Source organism: Vidua macroura, chromosome 24, assembly GCF_024509145.1.
Source record: "Vidua macroura isolate BioBank_ID:100142 chromosome 24, ASM2450914v1, whole genome shotgun sequence".
In the NCBI taxonomy this organism is placed as follows: domain Eukaryota; kingdom Metazoa; phylum Chordata; class Aves; order Passeriformes; family Viduidae; genus Vidua; species Vidua macroura.
In genome coordinates this window covers 7392888-7417266 of record NC_071594.1, presented here as the reverse complement: position 1 = coordinate 7417266, position 24379 = coordinate 7392888, and the positions used below count along the sequence as shown (strand labels likewise).

Below are 24379 nucleotides of genomic sequence, written 5' to 3'. Positions count from 1 at the left end.
ATGCCAGCCCTGCAATGAGAGCCATCTGGCCAGATGCCTCTGCCCTTGCCAGAGCCCCCAGGAGCTCTCAGCGCTCCATGCAGGAGGAGAGAGCTCTCCACGTGTATCCGAACGGGCCCAGGCTCCCCCTGCCCTGCCAGGAGCAGCAGTAGAACCAGAACGGCTCTCAGCACTCGGGCTCCTCAGCCATTCCTGGAATTAGGGCAGCCCCTGGACCTGCAGGGACGGCTCAGACAGCTCCTGATGCACTCAGATAATTCCCGCTCCTGTTCTCCTCTGCCAGCTCTCATTAGCGGGACCCAAAGCAGTTCTGTGGTCACAGAGGTTCAGGTGTTTGTGGCCTTCAGCTTTGGGGCACTGCCAGTGTCCCCACATAACCCAGGGATGGGGACTGCGGGGAAGGACAGCCCCGGTCTGGAAGAAGCTCTGAAGGGAGCAGGTGGAGGCGTTTTCCTGGGAAAACCTCGGCCTTGGCTGCAGCCAGCATCACCCAGGGGAGCCCCGCCTGCCCCGGCCGGGAAGAGCCAAGAGGGAAAGAGTTAAAAGCTGTCTCCAGGCAGGAGAACAAAACCACCATTGCACTCATCTCGCTCGCTGTGCTCATCTAATTACGTTATTTAACAGGATACCCTCTCATTGATTTTAATTACTCACATAATTTGGGAAGTAATTCGCGGCACATCCCTGCAGGGTGCATGAGTCTGAGCCGGGAACAATGTGCTCGAGTCTTCCCGGCTCCAGGGAGGGAGGGAGGCCGAGCCCAGCCCCGCAGGCCAGGGGGGACTGGGTTCCTGTCCCTCGGGAGCAGCTGCCGGGGGACCCGCGGGCCGGGATTGCCACCGCGCCCTGTCCGCGGCCGGCCCAGCCCCGAGTGCGGCGGATTTTGGGCATCCCTGGCCGGGGGCAGCGCTGCCCGGCCCCAGCTGCCGCCCGGAGGGATGCAGCAGGTCCCGGTGTCCCCATCCCCCGGGCGGAGCAGCTGCGGGATAATTGTCCCTCTGATAGCCCTGGGGTCCTGCCAGGGCCGACTGGCACTGAGGGGGGATGCTCATCCCTCCAGAGCCCCCCGAGCATCCCGCAGCGAACCTCCCGGAGCCGCTGCTCATCCCCCGGGACCCTTAATCAAACGGTCCCCGGCACTGGTGGCTCTTAAAAATGCTTTTTACCGCGGTCCTGCAATTTTCACGGTTTTTTTAAAACACAGTTGCACACGGTTTAGCAAAATTGCACCCCCAGCACGCACTTGTTTGGTTTCTTCGCCGCCTTTTGTAAGTTCCCCTGCTTAATTAGGATGCAAACAATCCCAGAGGAATGTTTAATTAATATTGTAAAGCAACAATGGGATGATTAAGCAAGTCTGGGCAGCTGCTATTTATACACAGGACATGTGGCACTTGTTGGGGGCGAGCGTGTCAAGGAAAAATCATTCCACGGATCTCTCCGTGCGGTTTTATTGCTTGTTTTAATTGTCTGGTTCAGGCCTTTTCTCCTCTTTGTGCTCGCTGAGGCAGAGCGAGAGGAGCCGAGATTTAACCCGGTCTCTTGTTCAGCTGAATTACAGTGGAAGCTTTGAGCCTGCTGCCCAGCCCCGAGGGCCGCGCCAACAGCCCGGCGAGCTTCGGGCGGTGAGTGCCCGAAAATGGGCCAGGAGCAGCGTCTGGGGGCCCTTGGGGCGGGAGAACATCCCGGAGGATGGGGACGGGCTGCGAGAGCCTTGCCAGGAGCTGCAGCCCCCGCTGGGCTCCGCAGCCAGGGCGGGGGGGATGGGGGCGCAGAGATCACCTCCCACCCCTCCAAACCTGGGAAAACCTGGGAATCAATGGGCTGGGCTGGAGGGGACCCTCCAGAGCCCCGTCCCAGCCCTGCCGGGGGCAGGCACTGGCCCTGGGCTGGGATGTGCTCCTCAAAGAGCTCCGTGTGCCTCGTGGCGCGGGGTTTTGGGGCACCTCCCGTTTGGAAATGATTTCTCTGCAGCCTCTCAGAAGCCTGTGCACAACCTGAAGTAATTGTATTTGCCTTGGGTTGAACTCTTTTGGCACTTTCTAAAAATAAACACTCGATTTCTTCTTCTTCCCGTGGAGCTGCCTCTGCTGGGAGCAGAACCAAGCAAACTGGTAAAAAATTAAAGCAAGTGGGAAATCCAGCGGAAGGGACACAAGATGGCAACAGCACGGCCGCGGGTCTGTCAGGAACGTGCAGCCCACAGCAGACAAATAAATCCATGTCTGGCAGGGGATGGTCCTGGGCCAGCTCCACACGCTGGGTGTTGTCCCTCCTCCCTGCTCTGCCCTGGCAGCTCCAGCCCTGGCACAGATGGGGCAGAATCCCAACCCCGAGGTGCTCCAGGGCAGCAGGAGCCCAGCCCTGAGCCAAGCACCCGCAGCAGCAGCAGGACCTGGGGAGCTTTTCACCCTGGCACAGCCCCCAGAGAAATCCATCCACGGCCTTTACCCCCAAAATCTGCTTCTGGCAGCTCGAGGAGTTCGGTCCCACCGCGGGCAGCAGGGGAGACACCCAGGAGCCTTTTCCTCCTGCCCGAGAGCAGCTCTTGCTCTGACTCATCGTGTCTCATTCACCACCTCACACTTATTCAATTATTACTTCAGCCCCGCTCTGGGAAGCTTATCTCACACCAAATCCTTCTCAGTCAAGCCCTAAACGCTGATTGTTTCAGAAGGAAAGGGCCAGGAGCTGCCTGCTGGCTGCTAATCAGCCTCTGCATGGCGAGGGTACACCCTGAGCTCGGCAGGCAGCAAAGCCAGCTCCTGTTCCTGCCCAGGCTGCTGGGGAAGGTGCCTGCAGCTCCTGACACACCAGAACCACAGCCCGGCCCGGTGCACAGAGCCCAGGGGCAGCACTTCCCCGGGCCCTGCTCCTGACACCGGGATGGAGCCGGTTCGGCCAGCAGCCCTGGCAGAGGGATTTGAGGGAGCCACGTCCCCTGTCCGAGGAGTCCTTCAGCTTGGATCCATCTCCTGGGCATGCTCAGCACTTCTGGAACCTTGGGGAGAGGGGCAGATGGATGCTTTCCTGGTTCCCATGGAAATCCCTGTACATTTCTAACAGGAGTTCAGAACACTTGGCTCCTGTTTGCCACTGAGGTTTGCTGCCAAATTTCGGTTCTTCTGCCCTGGGTGAGATCAGAGTGAGCTGGCCCAGGTGCACGGGACAGGGCAGAAACCCTCAGGTGTGGAAGTGTTGGCTCACCACAGGATCACTGAGGCTGGAAAAGCCCTCTGAGATCAAGTCCAGCTGTCCCCAGCACTGCCAAGGCCACCTCTGCCCCGTGTCCCCAGGTGCCCTGTGCCAGGGCTTTGGAGCTCTCCGGGGCTGCTCCAGAGGATGCTCTGCCACATCCATCCTGCCCTCTGCTCCGCTGTGCTTGCCCTGCTCCTGCAGATTAATCTGGGGCTGCTCTCCCTCATTTCAAACATCATTTATCATACAGGATTATCCTGCAGGGGCTCCTGTGCAGTCATATTTAATAACATAAACTGCTTCAAATCAAATGATTTCTCCCGCAAATTTAAGCCGAACTGACACAGCAGCTTGACTCTTCTTATTTCCAAGGCTAAATGCGAGCTGGGTGTAGGATGCTGGATGTCTGCAGCCCTCAGAATGCCACAGCCACGTTGTGACCACATCGTGACCAGGGAGAGCCAAGGTGCAAGGGAGCTGGAGTCAATTTATCCGAGGATTTGGAACAGCCTGGGGAGGAAGGGGCAGCAGAGCTGCAACACTGCTCCCTTTCACTCAGCTCCCCCATCACTCACCCAAAACAGGTTGCAAGGAACTGGATTTCTGTGTAAAACACCTGCAGGGAAAAGGGCAGGCTTAGGGATCGCTTCCATGGGCCAGAGGACTCGGCTGGGGGCTGCTGCTCTCCTTGGGGTCGTTCTGGCGGAGACCCGGGGGCGTCTCGGGTTTCTCGGCTGGAAAACTCGGTGGAATCAGAGCTGGGAGCCGCGGGCAGCGCCGCCGAGCCGGGCGGTCCCGATCGGCGCAGCCAGAGCCCCATAAAGCCGCAGTGTCCCCAGCCCAGGAGCCGCTCCCCGCTGAATTTGTCCTTTGTTGGTGCTTCTGGGCGGTGGCAGCAGCTGGCCCGGGCTGGGCACTCGGAGCATCCCCCCTCCCTGCCCGCACAACGCGCTCCTTGTGCCCCCGAGCTGCCTCCGTGCCAGCGCCCGTCCGGGCTGGGCATCGCTGCTCGGGAAACGCCGCCCGTGTTCGACCCCGGGCGGCTGCCAGGGCCAGCGCCGGGTCCGTGGGCTCGTCCGAGCCACCCCCGAGCCCCGGGGACAGCCGGGCTCGAGTCCAGAGCTGGCAGGGCCGAGCCAGGACCGGGCTGCACTTCCAGCTCTGCTCCCCACTTGCCCAAAATCCGACAAATGATTTCAGCTTCCTCTGGTGCTGCTCCCTCTGAAGAGCATCCCGCTGGAGCTGGGGCACAGAGGATCCAGGGGATCGTGGACAATGGGGTCTCCCACCACAGGAGGAACGAGCGGAGTTCCCTCGTGTGCAGCTTCCTGCAAAGGGGGGCCAAAGGGCTGGTTTCAGTCCTGGACAGTACAAACAGTGTTCCCCCATTTCCCTGGAGCCAGGAGAGCTCAGCCCCAGCCAGGAGCAGCCGCAGGGGCAGAGCTGTGCCAGGGCTGCTGGGAGGCTGCAGCATTGGCAATTCGCCCTGGCTGGGGGCTACTGAGCCCAGAGCCCCCCACTCCTGCTCCTCTCCCTCCTCCTGCACAGGGTTTGTCTCCAAATTTGGGGAGTTTCCCTTCCAGGAGGAAAGAGAGCTGTGGCTGAAAGCCAGAGCACTGACCAGCTGCTGCAGGGAAACCAGTGCCAGATCCCAGCCCCAGCCAGGAGGTGGGAAGGATGTTCAGCCCCAGCCAGGAGGGTGGGAAGGATGTTCAGCCCCAGCCAGGAGGGTGGGAAGGATGTTCAGCCCCAGCCAGGAGGGCTAGCACATGCTGGTTATTCACCAAGTGGCACCTGAGCTCTGGGAAATCCAATTTCATTCCTCAGTGCCTGGTCCTGGCAGAATAAAGGAAACATTCATTAGTTTTGGTGATTTTGCAAAGGTTAATGGTGAATTTAACATGAATTTTCAAGTTTCTCTGGTGGCTGCAGGATCTCCCACGTCAGGCACTGCAATGGCAGGAATGCAGCTCAGAGGCAGCAGAACAAACCTGGATTTGAGCAACCCGGGAAGGTCTCCCTGTCACTCGTTTGGGTCAGCATCACAACCTGCAATTCAAACTTCCAGTGGGGCAGGACGTGTGGGATCATTTGATCCATTCCACACGGGAGGGGAAAACACTTCAAATAACCTTTAGAAAACACTGAAAACAGACAGACACAGGCTGGAAGTGTGAGAGCAGCACATTTGCAGAGATGGCCAGGGCTGTCTTTGGGGGAATTTGTGCTCACAGAGGAGCTGGATGGCTCCAGGGGCTCTGGGGAAATTTTAAATGTGCCCCTTTGCTCTCAGCAAAATGTTGCTGTGCTCGGCTGGGTCAAAAGCAGAAGCCTGAGACTTCTGGGAGGTTTTTATTTTCCCATTTCTTTAGGACATTCTGCAGTGAAGTTGTTTTTAACCCACTGAGACATTAACCACCAAGTGCTTCAGGACATTTCTGTCTGACACGGCTCAAGCTGTCCCAGGGCAGAACTGGAGCTATTGTGCTAAAATCCATTAAAGAACTTTTTTTTTTTTTTTTAATCCAGTGAGAAAACGAGCGCCTTGTGGGAGGCAGAGGGGAGAGGAGCGGGGTGGGAAGGCTGCAAACATCTCGAATTAGAGCGATGGCAGTGGAGCCTTCCCCAGCCCTGCGCCTCTCCCACACTCCCACCTAGCGGCAGCCTCGGCTCGGGAGCGCTCCCGGCCCTCCTCATCCTCCTCCTCCTCCTCCTCATCCTCCTCCTCCTCCTCATCCTCATCCTCATCCTCCTCCTCATCCTCATCCTCACCCTCACTCAGCCCCATGTGCACCCCAGTCACCGCTCACTCTGCACCCCAGTTTATACAAGAGACGTCCAGCGATCACCACGTTCACTGAAATTACTTTATTGCTAAAACATTTTTACATTTTGTAAAGATAACAACCTGCCAAGACCGTGCTTCTGCTCCTCCTGAAAAGGGAGGCACAGAGGTGGCCTGAAGCCCAGCACTGAAGCAGCCGTGCTCGTCCTAGTGAGGAGGCAGATGTTGTCACATCACCCAGGTGTTTCATCCAGTCCTGCATTTAGAAGCTGGGCTCTCTGTAATTCACCAGCTGCATCAGGAACAGTTTCAGAAAAGCCTGTTTACAGAAACTGCTCCCCCTGCCTTCCAGTGAACTCTGCAGTGGCTGCAGGAACATCTGTCCCCCCTCACTTCCCTGGGCAGCAGCAGGACCAGGCCTGTGCTGAGCTCTCTCCACTCTGGAGACACATTTCAATTCCTGCTCCCACCTGCTCGGGGGAGGCAGGAGCAGCCCTGAACCCCGGGGGCTGCAGCAGGGCCCCAGGAGGGGCTGGGTCCTGCACACACAGGAGGATGCAGCAGCCACGGACCCCGCTCCTTGAAACTTTATCAACAACAAAGAAACACAAGGAACAAACCCAAAACGAAACGGAAAAACGCTTCAGCTGACCAGGGACCACCAGCCAAAACTGGGGTTGAAAGGGAGGATCATCCTCCGAGGCAGACAGAGCTTGGAATGAAACCAAACTTGTGCACAGCAGAGCCACTGTGCAGAGGAAATACCTGCAGCAATACCATCTTTCAAAGGCCAAGAGAAAGCACAAGAGCTGCCTGCTGTCCTTGGGAGGGCTACATTAAATACAGCACGGGGTGGGGGCACCTCAACAAAACCCCTGATCCACCAGGATGGGAGAGGAACTCACAGGACATGGAGCAAACCCAAAGGCTGGAAACGGTAACAAAAACACAGAAACAAAAATGAAAATGTACTAAAATTTAATCATTCATAAAAGCTGTAATTTAATCTGTGACAGTAAAACACAAGAAGCAATATTAGAGTTGGTTTAGTATATTATATATTTTTGCTTTTAAAGCCATAGAAATCAGTTATCCCAGTTTTTTTTTCCTATAAAAGACCCATTTTTCCAAAGCATTATGCACAAACATTTTTAATTAGAATACAATGGCAGAATGAAAATAATGATATTCCGTAACTTTTAAATATAAAATGAAGTCAATGACTCAAAAAGTTATTTGTTGCAGTGAGTTCAAAGGGAAATTTTGGATAATATATATCTATAGTTATAGATATAAAATATAACAGTGGAACATTTTTAGTGCTTGATGGGGAGAAATTATGATAAAATGGTCAATATGAATTTTAATTATAGTAGCAATCTCTAACATTTGAAATGCATCCATGCTCCTTGGGATAATCATATGCTAGAGTCAATTATATTTATTTTCACATCTGTTAATTGCTATTGCAAAGGAGGAGGAATATTGGCTTAAATTTCCAAGAGATATACACAGAGCAACTGCTTTTTCCAGGGACTGTGTGCAAACCATTTTTAAGATCTAAATTCTTCCCGTGGTATATAAAAAACAGGAGAAGCTTCTTCCGATATGTTACTCATTTCCATAAGGTTTTGAAGTTGGGAATGCTGGCACTTTCCATTTAGGCAACAGTTCTTCATTCCTGCAATCTGGAGAAAGTAAAAGAAAATACAAATGAAGATGAGGGAGGGACATTTCTCGCTCTGCTGGTGACACCAGTGACCTCCAAGGCCTGAAAGCCCACAGGCAGCACAAGAGCTCATTTTTCCCAGAACTCAGGGCTGTCCCTGGGTGCAGAAAGAGGAGGCTGTGGGAAGTGTAACTCTCCAAAAGCTGTGTTTTATCAGGGCCAGAGCAGTGCCAGACAACTGCCAGGCTGCTGCAGTGCCCAGGGCTCCGGGCTCTGAGCTGCTCTGCCCGTCCTGCACAGCACAGGCAGGGCTCTGCTGGCTCCCACAGCCCCTGAGGTGACACGGGCAGGTGGCAGAGCTGGGCCAGCACCCAGTGCCCTTCTCTGCCCCACATGGGGACACTGCTGTCCCAAACCTGGAGCTGCAGAGCTGCTGGTTCCTTCCAGGAGCACGACAGAGCAGCTCTGAGCACACAGAGTTCCTGCCAAGAGACACAGGAAGATTATTTATAGCTGTGTCCACTCTTGCTGTGCTCTTTGGTTGCGTTTGGTTTTGGGTTTTTTATGTTTGTTTTGGTTTGTGTTGGGTTTTTTTTTTATGGTGGGCAGCCTTTTATTTCTGTGCCACTGAACCCCTTGTCCCACCCACAGCAATTTGTAACTGTCCCCAGAGGTGCCAGCACGGGGACAGCAGTGGCAGCAGAAACACCAACATCTACCAGAGGATGGAAAGGAGGCACAAGCGAGCCCTGGTGGCTCAGAGCCCGGGGTCACAGGCACCCAGAGGAGGGAGAAGGAAGCTCCTGCTCGGTCACACTCCAGGAGCAGCAGCAGAGGGAAGGGGCTCTGTCAGGAGCTCTGCTCACCTGGCCCAGGTGGGATTCAGGCACCTCTTACCTGGCTCAGAGCTGCTGCGTGATGGGAGTCTAAAGCAGCAGACATGATTTCTTCTTAGGCTTCTTCTTTTCCACTGGTGTTTTTCTATTTATCTGTCTGACCAGGTCATAAAAGATCTGCAAATGAAAAACACAAGCTGAAAACTCCAAGTGATAAAACACAAGCTGTCAAAACTGAGGCAGGCTGGGGAGCTGACAGCTCTTTCCTGGTGGCTGCAGTTATGTAAATTCAATTAAACTGCTTGAATTTATTAAATGTTTCTCAAGCAGCTGCTTATGGAAGAAGAAACCCAAAGCTCCCATCAATGTGCAGAACATAAGGGAGCTGGAAACTCAGTTTATCACCACCAAAGCCTTCAGAAGAGCAGGGCACTGAAATGGCAACAGTTTCCTTGCTTTGGAAAAGAGGGAGAAAACTCGGGATTAACAAAGGGTTTTTCAGACAGGCACAATATCCTCGAGGGTCACCCCAAGTGCCAGTGGTGCCCTGGGCTGGGGTGTGAGCAGAGCCTGCCCCAGCAGCCCAGGGCACCCCCTGTCCCCTGGCTGTCCCTGCCAACTCCTGCCCTGAGCTCCAGGGACCAACAGGGCCCTCCTTCAGCTGCAGAGCTTTGTGAGTGCTGCTGCTGGGAGTTGTTTTCCCAGCAAGACTCAACCCATTTATAGCAAAATGAGCTTTGCAAAAATGCTTGGAGCTGGGTCACAGCATTGAGGAGAAATATTTCAACCTTCAGAGGGCTCCACCCTTGTCCTTGTTTATTTTTTCCCCTTCCTGGAGTGGCTGACAGCTCACAAATTCTTGTTGATTCCAAAGAAATTCAGAAGACAAAGAAACAGTTTATAACACACTGTAACTACTGAAATTTAAGGTTTTCCTTTCTCAAAAATTAGATTATTTAGGTGCCAGTACTGACTGTGAGTACAGCCATCTGCAACAAGGTTTCAGGAATGCCACCATCCCTAAAAAGAGTCAGTGTGCTGCAAGAGCATCTCAGAGGTCACCAGAAGGTCACCTGATCCACTCTGGATTAAAAGCTTATTATCTGAAAGGTTTGATTTGCATTCAGCAAATGCATGTAGGAATCTATCACTCCTCACCTAGATTTTAACAATTGTAGAAACTCCAAAAGCAGCGAGAAAGCAAGAATAAACCCCAAAAGAATGCAGATGCTTCCCCAGCCCAGGAGCCAGCAGGACAGACTCCCAGCACACTGAGCTGCTTCATTCACAGCTTCTCTCTTTGATTTCCTCAGCTTTTGTACTTTTCACAGCTAGGAAATATCAGCTGGCAGGAAACCAGAACACGAAGGCCACAAGGAGGCCAGAAACTCATCCTCCAGATAACCACGCTCTTCCCTGTGCTGTGACCTCCCTGGAGGCTGCAGCCCGGCAGGGAAAGGGGGAGAGCAGGATTCCCAGGTGAGGGATGGGGGGGACACCGGGGGGGACACCAGGACCCTTCCCAGGGGAGAGGCCCCTGTGCCTGGCGAGGGTCAGAGAGCACCCCAAAGGGTGGAAATGCACAGCCCAGCTCTGCCACGCTCCCTGGGGATCTGCTGGTGCCTGAGCTGCTCCCTGCTTCATCACCAGCCTGGTTCCACTCCAGCTCAGCCACACAGACAAATCCCTGCTGGCAGCTCAGCTCTGCTGGCTCCTGAGCCCTGCAGCCAGGCTAATCCCAGCCACAGGAGCTGCAGGCAGGGGCCTGGGGCTCCCTCCCTTTCCCCCAGCCCATGCAGCACATCCTGCTGGCTGCCAGAGCAGCCCGGCCAGGCCAAGATCCTGCTGCTCCTGCTTATCACACACCCCCTAAACGGTCCCACTTATCTGCTGGCACCAGCCCAGCTCTGCTGCACGGGGTCACCTGAGCTTTTGTGCCTGGAAACTTGGCCTCTGGCACAGGCAGATAACTCCAGCACAGAATAAAAACTTGGTGCCTGACGTGGAGCAGAGCTCCCTCAGCACAACCCACGGCCCCAGGCAGCGGGAGGAGGCACCCCAGAGCAAAGGGGGTCTCAGTTAAACTCGGGGAACTGCTCAGATCTGGGCTTGGGAATGGTTTTAGCAAGTTGGGGGCCTGCAGGGGGCTGTGATGAGGCATCTGCAGCCAGAAATTCAAATGCTTCTAAAGCAACAGCCAACAGCACACAGGCCAAGGAGCACAACGGGGCATCACCCACACTGGAATGGCAGCAGTTACTGTGACAAAGCACTCTCCAGATAAAGTTCATCTAAGCTAAGAGCCATCCAGCTCAGGACCCTGTGCTATTCCTGGCCCCTGGGAGGGGCTGCAGAAACACCGACCTGGGAAGTCACCCTGCCCTGCAGAGAAAAGGGAGCACATCTCCTTGGAGCACACACAGAGCACACACAGAGCACCTGACCACTGTCAGTTCAGTGCCTGAACACTGTACATGTACACTGTCCCCAGGCTGGGAGTCCAGGGCCGTCCTGGACCCCCAGCCCACACACACGTGCTGCTCTCATGCCACCTTCATGCTGGGAACCCACAGAACAGGAGGCACTGACCTCGTTTACGTTGATTTTCGACTTTGCAGACGATTCTAGAAAGGCACAGTTACACCACTGTCGTGCTAAGTTCTGCCCCTGCTCTTTGCCCACGACTCGCTCTTCCTCCAGGTCACATTTATTGCCAACCAGAATCATGGGAACCTGCAGAGGAGCAAGCAGGAGGAGAGATCATCAGCAAGTTCATCTTCAGAGAGCTCCCTGCTGCTCTGGCTCTGGGACTCAGGAGGGGGAAATGCAGGGGGGAAATGCAGGGGGGGAAATGCAGGGGGGGAATTGCAGGGTGGGGAAATGCAGGGTGGGGAAATGCAGGGGGGGAATTGCAGGGTGGGGAAATGCAGGGGGGGAAATGCAGGGGGGGAAATGCAGGGGGGAAATGCAGGGGGGGAAATGCAGGGGGGGAAATGCAGGGTGGGGAAATGCAGGGGGGAAATGCAGGGGGGGAAATGCAGGGGGGGGAAATGCAGGGGGGGAAATGCAGGGGGGAAATGCAGGGGGGGAAATGCAGGGGGGGAAATGCAGGGGGGAAATGCAGGGGGGGAAATGCAGGGTGGGGAAATGCAGGGGGGAAATGCAGGGTGGGGAAATGCAGGGGGGGAAATGCAGGGGGGGGAAGTGCAGGGGGGAAATTGCAGGGGGGAAGTGAAGGGGGGAAATGCAGGGGGGGAAATGCAGGGGGGGAAGTGCAGGGGGGGAAGTGCAGGGGGGAAATGCAGGGGGGGAAGTGCAGCATTAGCTATGGAACCCAATACAATCAGCAGACAATGATGAAGTGGCTCTGCCCCCCTCCAGTGCCTGTCACGGCTGTGGCCCTCCAAGATGTCCCACACAGGTACAGAAGGTGTCCCAGGCCAGCCTGGACGGGGCCTGGAGCTCCCTGGGGTAGTGGGAGGTGTCCCTGCCCACGGATGAGCTTTGAGGACCCTTCCAAGCCACTCTGGGATTCTGTAACACCTTCAACACGGGAAGAGGAACCCCAAAAATCTCTCGTAGCAGCCCCCAGGGCCGGGCACACCTGGCCTGGCTCCTGTCCCCTGCTGGTGACAGAATGCTGACAGGGCTGGCACGGGCTGAGAGCACAGCAGCACCACTGCCTGCTCCCCTCACAGCCTGGGCAGGCAGAAAAAACCCTCAAGAGCTGCAGACACGGGTGTGCACCCGCTCCATTTCCTCAAACCTTTCACTCCTTGAGCAGAAACCGAGTCCTGTCCAGCTGGAAAATAAATCACTGCCTGCTTCATCTGGTAATTGAAAACACACTGGGTGTTTTTAATCTACTTCAGTGTTAATATTTGTGGTCTCTTCCTGACACAACTACACTCAAGATTAATTTTTCTCTTTAAAACTCCCAGCCATACCCATTAGAGGAATGATCATATTTTTATTTTTGAGACATAAATTTTCCTTATTATATCAGGAACCTGAAGTCACTGTACAGATGAAGCAAATGCAAAAAAAGCTCATTTGAAATCAGATCTACAGGATATTTACAACTCAATCAGCTTAGACAGAGTTGTAAATATCCTGCTCTTTACAGATTTCTAGACAGTTAAGAGAAGATTTCTCATACTGAAACATTAAAATGTGTTATGAACATGTTCAGCAAAATACTAAAGTGTACGAAGATGTGAAATAATAGGGCAAAAAGTGATACTGAGATGAGTAAGCAGTACAGGTTTGAAAGACATGAAACTGTTTAAGATTATTTCAGAAGGTATTAATGGTTTATCCAAAAATGGAATTTGGTGAGCAACTACCTTTGATCATTTACTGTTAGGTGCAGCAGATTGGAATTTAAACTCTTCCAGATATAGATAATGCAATGATTTATGTACTGGGACTTTAGACAGGCTCTGGTACGAAACACAGAAAGGAGCACACTTCCTAACTCAGCAAAACACAGCTTAAACGTTCAAAAGGCTCTCCAGCTTGGACTCAACAGGTAACACAAGAGCAAATAAATGCATTTTAACAATGCAGCCAGCTCCTGAAGCCCACAGGAAAGCAGCAGTGGCTGCTGAGGGATGAACCTGCCCAGCCTAGGGCACAAGTTCCCCCTGTGAGCTCCCAGCACAGGAGCCTGCCAGCAGGGATCTACCCTGCAGTAATCCCTGCCCCAAGGAAAAGCACTTCTGCAGAAACAGAAGCTCAGCTTGTCAAAGCAAGGAGGGCGCAGGGGACACAGCCACGCTCACCTGAGCCTGGCCCATCTTCTGTCACACACCAAACTCCCCACAGCTCTCTGTCCTTCCTTTGAAAAGGGCTCTAAACAACCAGAACACCAAGCCAGGACTCTGCCAGGCCCTCGATGGTTTCGTTCCTGCTGCTGTGGGAGCTCCCTGGGTGACAGGTTTTGCTGAGTGCTGAGCAGCTGCTCCAGGGCTGCAGAGAATTCCCAGCTGAGCCCTGGGAACGCCTCTGAGCAGCTTTGAACTTCCACTGCCCCTTCACAGCTCTGGAGTAACCCCTGCCAGTCTCCAGCCAGGTAGCTCCAGAGCTACTGAGAACATCCTTACTGTTATTTCTCCCTAACTCTGAGGGAAATAAAGCACAGCTAAAGCACACAGAAAGAGGAAAATGCAAAGCCTGGAAAGGGGTTTAAAGGAGAAAAGGTTAAGTAACGTTGCTTTCAATCAACTCGCAGCATTGCAAAAGACTGTGGCTTCCAGGACATGGGAAAATCTGGTTTTGTGATGCCCCTCAGCAGGTGCTGTGCCTCAAACAACACCACTGAAAACTACAAGGCTCTGAAAACTTACTCAACACTACCCAAGGATATTCTTTGAAAGAAGCTTTGTATGTAAACTTACAGGCTCTAGTGGTTTTGAGAGCAAAGCTTCTTAACCGTTTGCAGAAATAAACCCAAACACATTCTACTCACATCTTCAGTGTCCTTAACCCGTAGGATCTGTTCCCGCAGGTCCTGTAGGTCGTTAAACGTGGACTGTGCTGTTATAGAATATACTAGTGCAAACCCCTGCCCGTTCTTCATGTACAGATCCCTCATGGCTGTGAATTGCTCCTGCAAGCAAATATTTTTTAAAGTAATTAGCTGGAGAATGCAGCTAATGAACAGTTCCAAAGGAATACTCTTATTGTAGTGGAGACAAGAATGCAGTGCCACGCAGCATGGATTTACATATTTACCCCTCACAGAAACCCACTGAAGCGTGGCAATTGAATAAAAGCATTAACACTCCCTTTCCCTTTGGTGTTTTTACCCCGTAATAAAGGGCTTCTTGAGAAAATGGGGAAAAGATGAAGAGCAGCAATAAACCATCTCTGCAGACAGACTGAAATGCCAGAGCAGGCTGGACAGTGCCAGCTCAGAGCTGCCTCTGTCCCAGCAGGGCCAGGACTTCTTCCAGACCCACACAGCAACAATTCCTGCCCCTGCTGGTGAGAATTTCCAGGGCTTTCTCAATAAAACCACCTTGCAGGGAGCAGCAGGTGCCTGGGATGTGCTGGCACCCCCACAGGGTTTGTTTGTTCGGGGCCAGGGCTGTGCCAGCTGCAGGTGACACTGGGAGGGACAGCAGGAGCCTGCCCCGGCCGCAGGGCAGTGCCAGGGAGGTGCCAGGGCCAGGTCTGCTGAGGAACTCCTCCCCACACAGCTGGGCAGCAGCCCCTGTGCCTGGCACTGCCTGCAGGCTGTGTCCTTGCACGCTGGCCACTCGCAAAACTCGTGTTTAACATCCTGCCAGAGCACAGTGCTGATGTGGGGGATGGCACAGGAGGCACCAACCCCCGTGTCCCAGCCCTGGGGCACCAGCTGGGGACAGAGCTCAGCAGGCCACTGGCACTCACCTCACTGGCCTTGGTTCTTTCACAAAATCCTCCATCTACATTACTGCAGCTGATTTATTGCCTTTGCTTGGGCAGGATCACCACTCCTAACGAGGGAACTGCACAGCAATTAGATAAAGAAATGCCACTTACTGTCCCTGCTGTGTCGAGGATCTCCAGCATGCACTGCTGACAGTCTACTTCCACTTGCTGGGGAGAAAGGGAACAAACAGCTCAGGCTAAATTGTCTGCAATGGGCCAGGCAAGAGGAATGTCAGCTCAGCCTGTAGCCTGCACAAAGGGCTCTCAGCAGAGCAGCACCTGCACTTCCCCAGGCTGAGCAGCACTGCTGCTAGAGGATTAATTCCCCCCAAGCCAGGCATTTGGGTCAGCTCACATGCTCCACGACTCCCTTCATTAGCAAGGCTTAAATGAGCAGCTCACTGTAAACATCTCAACTTAAGTGAGATTGTCAATATCTCGGCTTAATCCACTCTTACGAATCAAAGCACCTTAAAACTTTAATTTTTCTTTGCTGCCCTGAGAGAAGGGAATAAGGAAGAGAAGAAAACGCAAAATATTTCAGGATCCTCACAGTGAGACTTTGCAAATCTTCTACTCACTGGGAAAAGTCTTGGATCCAACGAGGGTAATTCCAGGAAAGTCAAGTAAATTTAACAGCAGAACTCACACCACAATTTAATTTCATTATCACAGGCACAAATGTCACAAGTTTTTAGTGTATGTTTTGGTGCCTTTAATGCTGGTGACATTTCTGCTAATCCGTGAAACAAAGGCTCACTTGACATCAGCCAGGGAAGAAAGCAGCTCTGTGCCTGGGATTATGTAACAGCTCAGGGACCCTGCAAGGACTCAGCAACTCCAGCCCTGCACCCAGAACAGCCCCGAGAATTCTGTGTTCTCTGTGAGACTTGAAAGAGATAAAAACTACGGTACTTTACCTTTCTGTATGAATCTTCTATTGTTGGGTCATATTTTTCAACAAAAATTCCCTGAACGAACTGTACAGTCTGGGGAGGAAGGGAAGAAAAAAAGCCTAAGTGAGCTGAACACAACCAGAAACATTCACCAAGAAGCACTTTAGGAAAAAGTAACGACAGTAAATCTGCTGTTAAAAGTCAAGAGTGGGACCAGAGAAAAAGACATAAAATTTCAATTTTGAAAACTAAATTTGTGGGTTTTCTGTTAAAATCATGTCATTCAAGAATGCTTTCAAAAGTTTTTTGCATGACAACCGTTTGCTTACTTATCTCAGGAAAGAGGATACCCTCAAAAATGCCTTTATCCACTGCCTGTGACTTCAGAAGGATAAAAATCTCCAAATATGGAGGCCTTGAGATTTCAGCAGCAGCACAGGCAACCTGTGCACTGTGGAAAATGCACATTTCAGTGCAAATCAGCACAGAGCTGCCTGGGCTGCAGCCCCAGGGACAGTGCAGAGCAGGAGAGCCTCAGGCACTCCCTGGGCACAAGGCACTGAAGGAGGAGCCCTCACTCCATCCACAGGGGAAGGTTTCCTTCCCTGCACTTCCTCACAGCAGATCTACTCCACGGATGGGACCATCCCTGGCAGCCCAGCTGTGTGCCCTGCCTTCTGCCAGGACAGAGTTCTCCTTCTCCTCTGGGAGGCAAAGCTCCTTTTTCCTTTTCACCCACAATAATCTGCAGTGAAACAGCACAGGAGCGCCTGAAGGGTTGCTGATATTTGTAAAACAAGGTGGTGTTCGTTTGTGAGACTGAGAGCTGAGATCCCAGCACTTGATTTTGTCTCTTGGAAATCAACAAACACACCAAGTATCTTTTGCCAACTGAACCTTTCACAAGTTTTATACACAAATTCTGCAAATTTGTGAGGAAAGTCTGAGAAGCCACAACTACCTCATTTCCAAATCGTTCTGTATCACTAAATGAGTGCATCTTACACTCTAATGAATGACATCTCTGCTTCTCCAGTGTTTTCTTGTCACACTGAGCCAGGAACAGGTCTCACAGACCCCTGGCAGTCAGACCCCCTGAGGGTGGATCACAGTGCTCCAGCAGCCAGAACCCCAGCAGGCAGAGCTGGAGGTCACAGGCTGTGCCCCAGGATGGCTCCTGTGCATCTCAGCACGGTCAGGTTGGCACAGCTGCTCCCCAGGAGGCCAGAGAAGGCAGAGAAGGCTCACACAGGAGCACTGTGTCCCCTCTGCTTGGGGAACTCTGTGAAGCAGCCCCAGCGTGACCATCTGACAGGTAACACTCCTGATCTCTGGTGCACTTTATCTTCATTGATTATCCCTGAAAAGAAAGGCCAAGGGAGAAGCTGCAAATCTGGGGCTGTTTTTTGTTCTGTGGGGGGATCCAAGACTTTTAGAAGTTTCCCTCTGTTTGGGTTGTGCAGCCCAGCTTTAGTTTCCAGTTCTCTCTAAGGCTTTGCACCACTGGGCACCCTTGTAAATTGTGTCACCCACTGCCACTCCAGGAGAGTTTTAGCCTCAGAAATGGGGTAAAACTGCTGTACAGGGAACAGAAGATGCTAAACAGCTGTGGCTTTATAACTGTGAAGGTTTTCTGCTACTCCATTGCTGCTACCAGAAGTAGCATCAGCACTGTGTTGGCACAGAAGAGTTAAAACAAGGAGGATCTGGAGTGAAACAACCCCATATTGTCATCTGCACCCGAGTGCAAGCAGAGCTGGAAATGAACACCAGGCTCTTTGTTGCACAGGTCAGTTGGTACAGTTGGAAGAATGAAATTTAAAGTGACCCCCATAGTATTTTAAGTCCCACCTCGTAACCTCTCCTTGCTAATGCTTGTAAATAAGTACACGGGCTCTGTGAAAGCTAAATATTATCCACTCCTAGCTGCTAATTGGCAATTACTGTGTGCTCCTAGAAACATTATGGATCATTGCTGCACATGAATTACCAAATATGCTGACTTAGCACCCAGCCTGTCAAAAAGAATTTAACTTTTGTTTACCAGACTATTTGAGTATTTGCATTTCAGCTGTTGAAAAGGTCAGGGATGGTGCTGACTCAGACTTCACATCAGAGAAGGAAATTCAAGTATGTCAGATGCTGAGTAATCTTTATTTACAGCATACTACTAAGTGCCCCATTTCACCTAGTGAGTCTTTCAGTGTTACCTAAGAAAATTAAGATAATCAGGGGAAGTGCTGGTGGGAAAAGTAATACAGATTGCTTACATTGCTGTGGAAGAACAGAGCTTGTAAAACAATTACACCTTGTAAACACCTTGTAGTGATTAGGATGGGATTGCTGAAAGAGTGCACCAAATTTGATATACAACTGAATAATCTCTCCTGCTGTTCACTGGGATTCTGCAGGTGATTTACCAGGATTATTACCTGGCTGTACCAGCAGAATAAACAATGAGGCAGGACATGAAAGGCTGCTCAGCCATTATCATGCCTGTGACAAGGAACACTGCAGTTCCTTGCTGTAGATAACTCACACTTGACCAGTTCTTTGCCTCTCTGTTGGAGAGAGCTGCCTGACTGGTGAGTGATAAATGGGTGACACAAGTCTCTCCCTCAGTGCTTCACTATCAACTCTGCAGTGTAAACCTCTCCTTAGGAACAAGACAAGCACTTCAGGAGTGCAAAGTGCCATCAGCCTGCTCCTCCCTCTGCAGGGCCGCTGTTCTGAGCCCAGCTGCTCACCCAGGATGGAAAACACACAGCCCTCGAGGTGGGCAAGGCTGAACCCCCAGCTCTGTGATTGATTCCAGCCAGATTTCTGCTGTGCCACTGCTGGCTGGGCTTTTAACACTCGCAGATATTCAGCTGTGTGTAACACAGCACTCATGCAGGAAGCAGACATGACACGCTAATTACCAGCATTAATCACCTCTCCTAAACCATGACACACCTCCTCAGCACTGTCCCAGTGGCTACGTGGCAGTCCTGGCACACATTAGAAGTCACACAAACTGCCCAAAGCATCAGTAGCCTGGTGTGCAGCGAGCCAGGCAGCTGAGGGCTGGGTATGGGCTCCAGAGCTGCTTCCCAAACTCACCAGAGCGGACTTGCCCACACCTCCTGAACCAAGCACCACCAGCTTGTACTCACGCATGGTGTGGTCTGTTCAGAGAGCGACGACCTGCAGGGCAGGAGAAAAGGCAGCAGTTAAAGCCCAGAGCTGGGAACTGTCCTGAAAGCAGCAGCACCCCTGCACCCCATCCCCCTGAGAGCGAGAACGCCTTTACTGACAGCTCTGGTTTCATTTTCCACCTGAGCACTCGGGTTGAGAGGGCCACACCAAGAGCCCCAGGGGAGAGGAAATGGCCAAAGCTGGGTCCTGGCAGTGCTTGGAGGAAGAGGATGGACACAGCAGGGGCAAACACAGAGGCTGTGCTGGGCACCACGAGCCGCCACTGCCTGTCCTCTGCTTCCTCAGCATTTCATGGCACAAACCAGAGCACGGGACAAGAAAATTAGATCAGAAAGAAGCAAGTCAAGAGGTTTCCTTCTCCCCTCCACCCCCAGCAGGGAGGGATTTAGGTCAGTGTTTTCTCTCTGGAAAAGGTCAGGCCCAGCGCGCGGCTGCCAAGGCAGAGCTCTCTGCTCGCCCAGCACAGACTCTGCCTTTTTATGGAAATCTTGCAACTCCCTCAAGTCACTACGCAGCAGCAGAAAACTTCTCCTTCTCCTCGAGATTCCCTGACAAATAAGGCAAATGACAAAGGTGGTGATAAACACTAGACAGTGTGTTTACAGAGCAGCCAGGCTGGGCTGCCCCGCTGCAGCAAACAATGAGCTCAGCACCAATCCCCCTTCCGCAGGGACGCGCTTCCTTCCCAAGTAAGGCTGCACACACACACACAGCAGGGCTGGGAGCCTGGGCAGCCTCCACGCCTCTCAGGCATTTCAAACTAACCTGCCACAGGATTTATGGGCTCCCCAGCTACAGCCTTTGAAAAGAAAAACGTCTTCCAAGGAGTTTGATAGAGAAATGTGTCGGAGCCTGTGAAGAACAGGGGCTGTGTTTTTAGCTGTGCAATGTGGACAATTCCCTGACAATCTGTGTCTCAAGTTTAGGGAATCGTTAAATGGGGGCAGGCTCTCTTCTGTCATTTGGACTCCCAAGGGGAAGATGTCAAACAGAGTCAAGAGGAACCCCATGTGCTGCTGCTCACCCATCACCAGTCTGAGCTGAACTGGGACCAGCAGGGAGCTGGGGACCCTCCCCAAACACCCCCCCTTAGCCCTCACCCTCAGCCACAGCCTGTTCCAGGGCTGAATGGCACCCAACTATGGGTTTAAGCAAAAACTCGAACATCCCATGTGCAGCTGGAGAGAGACACAAATCTCTGTGTTCAGTTTAGCACAACTTTAAACTAATTTTTAAGCCAGAATAACAGAAATAAAGGACTTGCCTGTGCTGAGGCTCTGCAGTCACACAGCCAAGCTGCTCCTCCCTCATCCAAGCCTTGGAGAGGGAGTCAGGCTCAAGCAATCAGTGCAGCCCATCAATTTAAGCACCTGGAGGAGGCTCTTCTTCAACTCTTGAAGCCCATGTGAGCTGCAGCTGCCTAGCTGCAAGTTGTGAAATCGAGTCAAACTGAAAGGGGTTTTCCAGAAACTGTCTCAAAGCAGAGCAGGCCATGTCTGGGCACTCTAGGACACTGACAACAGTCCCGGCTAAATTCTGGGAACTGTAAGCTCTTCTGCTTGGCCGTTTCCCTGAGAAGTAACATTCACTTCCCTTCTTTCAAAAATCATAATTTTGAATGAGGAAGAGAGGGGAATTCCACTTAACAATTATTTTCCCCTTGATAACCCCTAGAAATTAAAAGCTGATGCATTTTTTATAAGGCATAAATGCAGTTTATTGATCCAGTTTGTCTTAATTTCCCTACAGTCTCACAGTCAGTTCCACCAAAGAAAATCCAGAAAGCAATCAAGCTAAGGGTTAAATTTAGCTGTGAACTATTTCTCTTCTTATTTATAGTAGAAAATACTTGTGGGAAAGTTTAAGCTGGGAGCAGTACAAGACTAACTTCTCATTTTTTCTCTACAGTATTTGCTGATTTTTTTTTTCAGGTGCAACAGGAAACCAAGATCCTGAAAGGCACGAGCCTTATTACTGTAAACCCCACATGCCTTAATTATCTTGTAGCTCTTTCACAAGTATGTTAATGTTATCTGTTTATACAACATGAATAGAGTGCTCAAGAAATTACTATGCTGCATCCCAGCCAACTTTTCATTTGGCAACTGCTGAAGCCCACCTAAAAACAGTCAGACACAGCAGCATTCATTTCCATCCAGAGCTCTCTGTAGTAGAGTCACATGCTGCAAAGCAACGGCTCCACTTCCAAATGGAATTAAACTATGGGTGTTAAGTGTTCCTTTAGAGTCAGGAGAAGAGTATGATCACTCAAGAGTGTAAAAAAAATTAACTGTAAATGTTGTGAAACTGGTCTCATTACTTCTGAATGCTGTAGCGCAAAAATAAAGCAAAAGCTGAGTGTGTCTGCTTGCTCCCTTTCGCCAGGCACGGCCCCTGAGCTCCAGCAGGACAAGCAGGGGCACAGAGCACCAGTCCCACCCCAGCACTGCCTGAGCTGCAGCTCCCTCTGCCATTCCACCGCTCTCCAAACCACCTCCATCACCTACAGGGTAATAAATCCTAGGGTTCTGGCATCTACAATCACAAAAAAACTTCGCTTCTACACCAAACACCTGATCCACCAGAATCCACCTGTGCTCTGTATTCTTTAAGAGGAGCATCTCTCCTCTGCTGCTGCTGTCACCAGCACTGCCCAGGAAGAGAGGGAAAGGGACATTCACCCATTCACCCCAGCTGCTCAGCTCCTTCCTGACAGAAAAGGGAAGGGCTCTGCCCTGGGAGCAGGCGGAGAGGTGAAAGAAGCTGCAGGATTTTGTGTCAATACCAGAGGCAGCGCAGGCAGAAGGACCACGGGGGGATGCAAACGCAGCTGAAGCTGCAGCCTGAAATGTGGCTCCCACTCAGCTGCACCCTTGCTCAGCCAAGCCCTCGTGCACTCTCCAAAGTGCACGAGTCATCCTCCCCCTCGTGCAAGCCGGGGCTGAATCAGGCAGGAAGAAGCAGAACTCTGAGGGTATTTCCCAAGCAGCGGAAGGAGCGGGCAGAGCCTGGGGGAGGCGGTGGGGACAGGGCTGGGGCCCTTCAGGACAGAAACCTGATGCAAAAGCGAGCTGCTTCTGTTTCTCAGGTTTCAGCAGCTCGTCAAGAAGTTTATAATTTGGGTGGTGGGGAGAGAGAAGCATGAACCAAAATAAGCAAACACAGCACAGAAAGAGAGTGAGTGTAGGAACTTCACTTATCAATTACCCACTCCAACGTTCACAGAAATTTCATTTACAATATGATGAGAACCCTAAAAAACTCTTACCTTGGCATAAAAGATCTCTCATCAGTGTTAGCAGCTCTACTGAAGGTTCTTCCAGGCTCCCCACAGGAACTGAAAAAAAGAAGAATTAAATAAAGAGTTAATAGTTTTTCAAGTGTCAGGATTTGCGAAGCATCTCTGTAGTGTAAATCCAAACCACCCTGTTCCTGTGCACTTCTCCTCCCTAGAATACTCCAAGGAAGACTTCACTTACAAAAGACAAACTCAAAATAACCATGTTTGAGGTTGCATCAAGTTCTGCAACACCTACAAAGTGCAATTATTTTAGGGAATCCAGCAGGTTTGTGGCTGGAACAAGATGAGCTTTAAGGTCCCTTCTGACCCAAACCACTCTGGGGTTCTGTGACAGTCCTGGGGATCAGAACAACCCCAGCAGCACCATCCCCCTGCCCCAGGAAGCCACTGGCTCCTTGTCCAAGGGTTTGAGAAGCTCTAACATTGCCAGGACCCCAGCCCTTTGTTCAGTAACACTGAGCAGCAGCAGAGCTGATTCTTCAGACAGTAACCACAGCATTGGCTACACCCTGCTGCTCTCACAGGCAAAGGGTCCTGTCTTTCAGAGGTTCAGCACTTCATCCTTTCTTTTCAAGGGATAAAAAAAAAAAAAAAAGAATCAATTGTTCCTCTGGAATCACAGGAAGTTTAAATGAAAGCCTAGTATATTGCTTTTTTGAAAATATTTCTTTTTAGCAGCTCTAGAGTCACCTTGGAGTCACAGAAATCAAAATTGTTTCGAAACAGATAATGGAAGCTCTCATAATCCTTGTCAAATATTTTTCCAAGTATAAGAGAAAGTGAATCTAGAGGGCAGGGTTAGATGGGATATTGGGATGAAATCCTTCCCTGTGAGGGTGGGCAGCCCTGGCACAGGTGCCCAGAGCAGCTGTGGCTGCCCCTGGGTCCCTGGCAGTGCCCAAGGGCAGGAGCAGCCTGGGACAGTGGGAGGTGTCCCTGCCATGGCACTGGAGGGGCTTTGAGGTCCCTTCCAACCCCAACCATTCTGGGATTTTCCGTGAGGGTGCTGCCAGTGCCAGCTCCAGCACTGCACACAGACCGTGGCTCAGCAGCACCAGCTGCCTCTGCACCCAAAAGCACAGCCCGAGTTTAAATGGGGGTGAGAGAAAAGGAACAGAAAGACGAGAGGCACAGAAAGGAGCAGCACAGAAACCACAGCAGCCGTTCCTAGAGGCAGTGGGAGGTGGCCTCTCGAGGTGCAGCTCCTACACCCGCAGCACTGGGGGCTCTGCTCGCTGCTCTTCCCCAGGAGGATGCTCTGGGATCCAGGGAGATGTCCCTGGCCGAGAGGAGAGAGGCAGGGAGCAAGGGCCTCACCTGGCTTTAAGGAATTAAAAAGAGAGCAACTCCTTGCTTGCTCATCGCTCGCACCTCCCTTTCTCCGATTTTCACCAGCGAAACCGGAATATTGAACGTTCCCAAGGGAAAAGTGGTGTCAGCACTGCGCACATTTGGGAGAGAACAGATGTCTCTGAAGCCCAGCACCTCCACTGAAGGCTGGCTGTGCCACCCCTGTGGCCATGCCCTTCCCGTTTCCCAAATGAGAGGCAGATTCTTGGGATGCTGCAGCCACGCGTCCTGGTTATTTTTATCCTGGCAGTTAAATACTGAATCGTGGCTACTATAAACAAACCTGTTGAATTTTCAACTTGTAAATGTTCTCCGTGCCAGTTTTTTTCAGTTACTATAAACTAGGCCATGGAAAGGGCTGGATTTTCTTTTTTTAAAAGTGTCAACTAAACATTGCTCAACACTCTACCAAAATCCCTCCGTTACTCAGAGCCATGTTGGCAAAACAAACCCAAGCCCAGCACTTCTGCAAGGGGAAGATTTACAGTGATCAAAACCACACTCAAACTGACAGATTCCCTCCACAGTAAAAAAAAAAAAAGAGTCCAAACAAACAGAGAGAATGATGCAGCAGCAAAGGCTGGAAACACCAAGCCAAGGATCTCCCCTTGGCCTGAACCGGCCCAGGCGCCGTTCCTGGCTCTGCCCAAGGACAGCTCCACTCAGCACCTGCTCCCTAATTTGTTCTACACCGTGTTCAGAGGTATTAAATTACTCAATGAAGTCTAA

The 24379-nt window shown here is 51.8% G+C and overlaps 1 protein-coding gene across 6 annotated transcripts in view; it reads right to left on the bottom strand.

Moving 5' to 3' along the window:
• Positions 1-6944: 6944 nt before the first annotated feature.
• Positions 6945-24379, bottom strand: part of RAP1A (RAP1A, member of RAS oncogene family) — a 29082-nt gene continuing 11647 nt past the window's right edge. For 3 of the 6 annotated variants that reach the window (XM_053998337.1, XM_053998338.1, XM_053998339.1), the window contains exons 2-9: positions 22268-22336; positions 18904-18987; positions 15826-15894; positions 15017-15073; positions 13959-14099; positions 11078-11221; positions 8550-8665; positions 6945-7671 (exon numbers count right to left, since the gene is read on the bottom strand). In XM_053998337.1, the coding sequence (XP_053854312.1) occupies positions 8579-8665; positions 11078-11221; positions 13959-14099; positions 15017-15073; positions 15826-15894; positions 18904-18960 (555 nt within the window). In that variant the 5' untranslated portion in view covers positions 18961-18987; positions 22268-22336 and the 3' untranslated portion in view covers positions 6945-7671; positions 8550-8578. The remainder of the gene's footprint in view (positions 7672-8549; positions 8666-11077; positions 11222-13958; positions 14100-15016; positions 15074-15825; positions 15895-18903; positions 18988-22267; positions 22337-24379) is intronic. The other 3 variants (XM_053998340.1, XM_053998341.1, XM_053998342.1) reach the window with 1 other exon arrangement.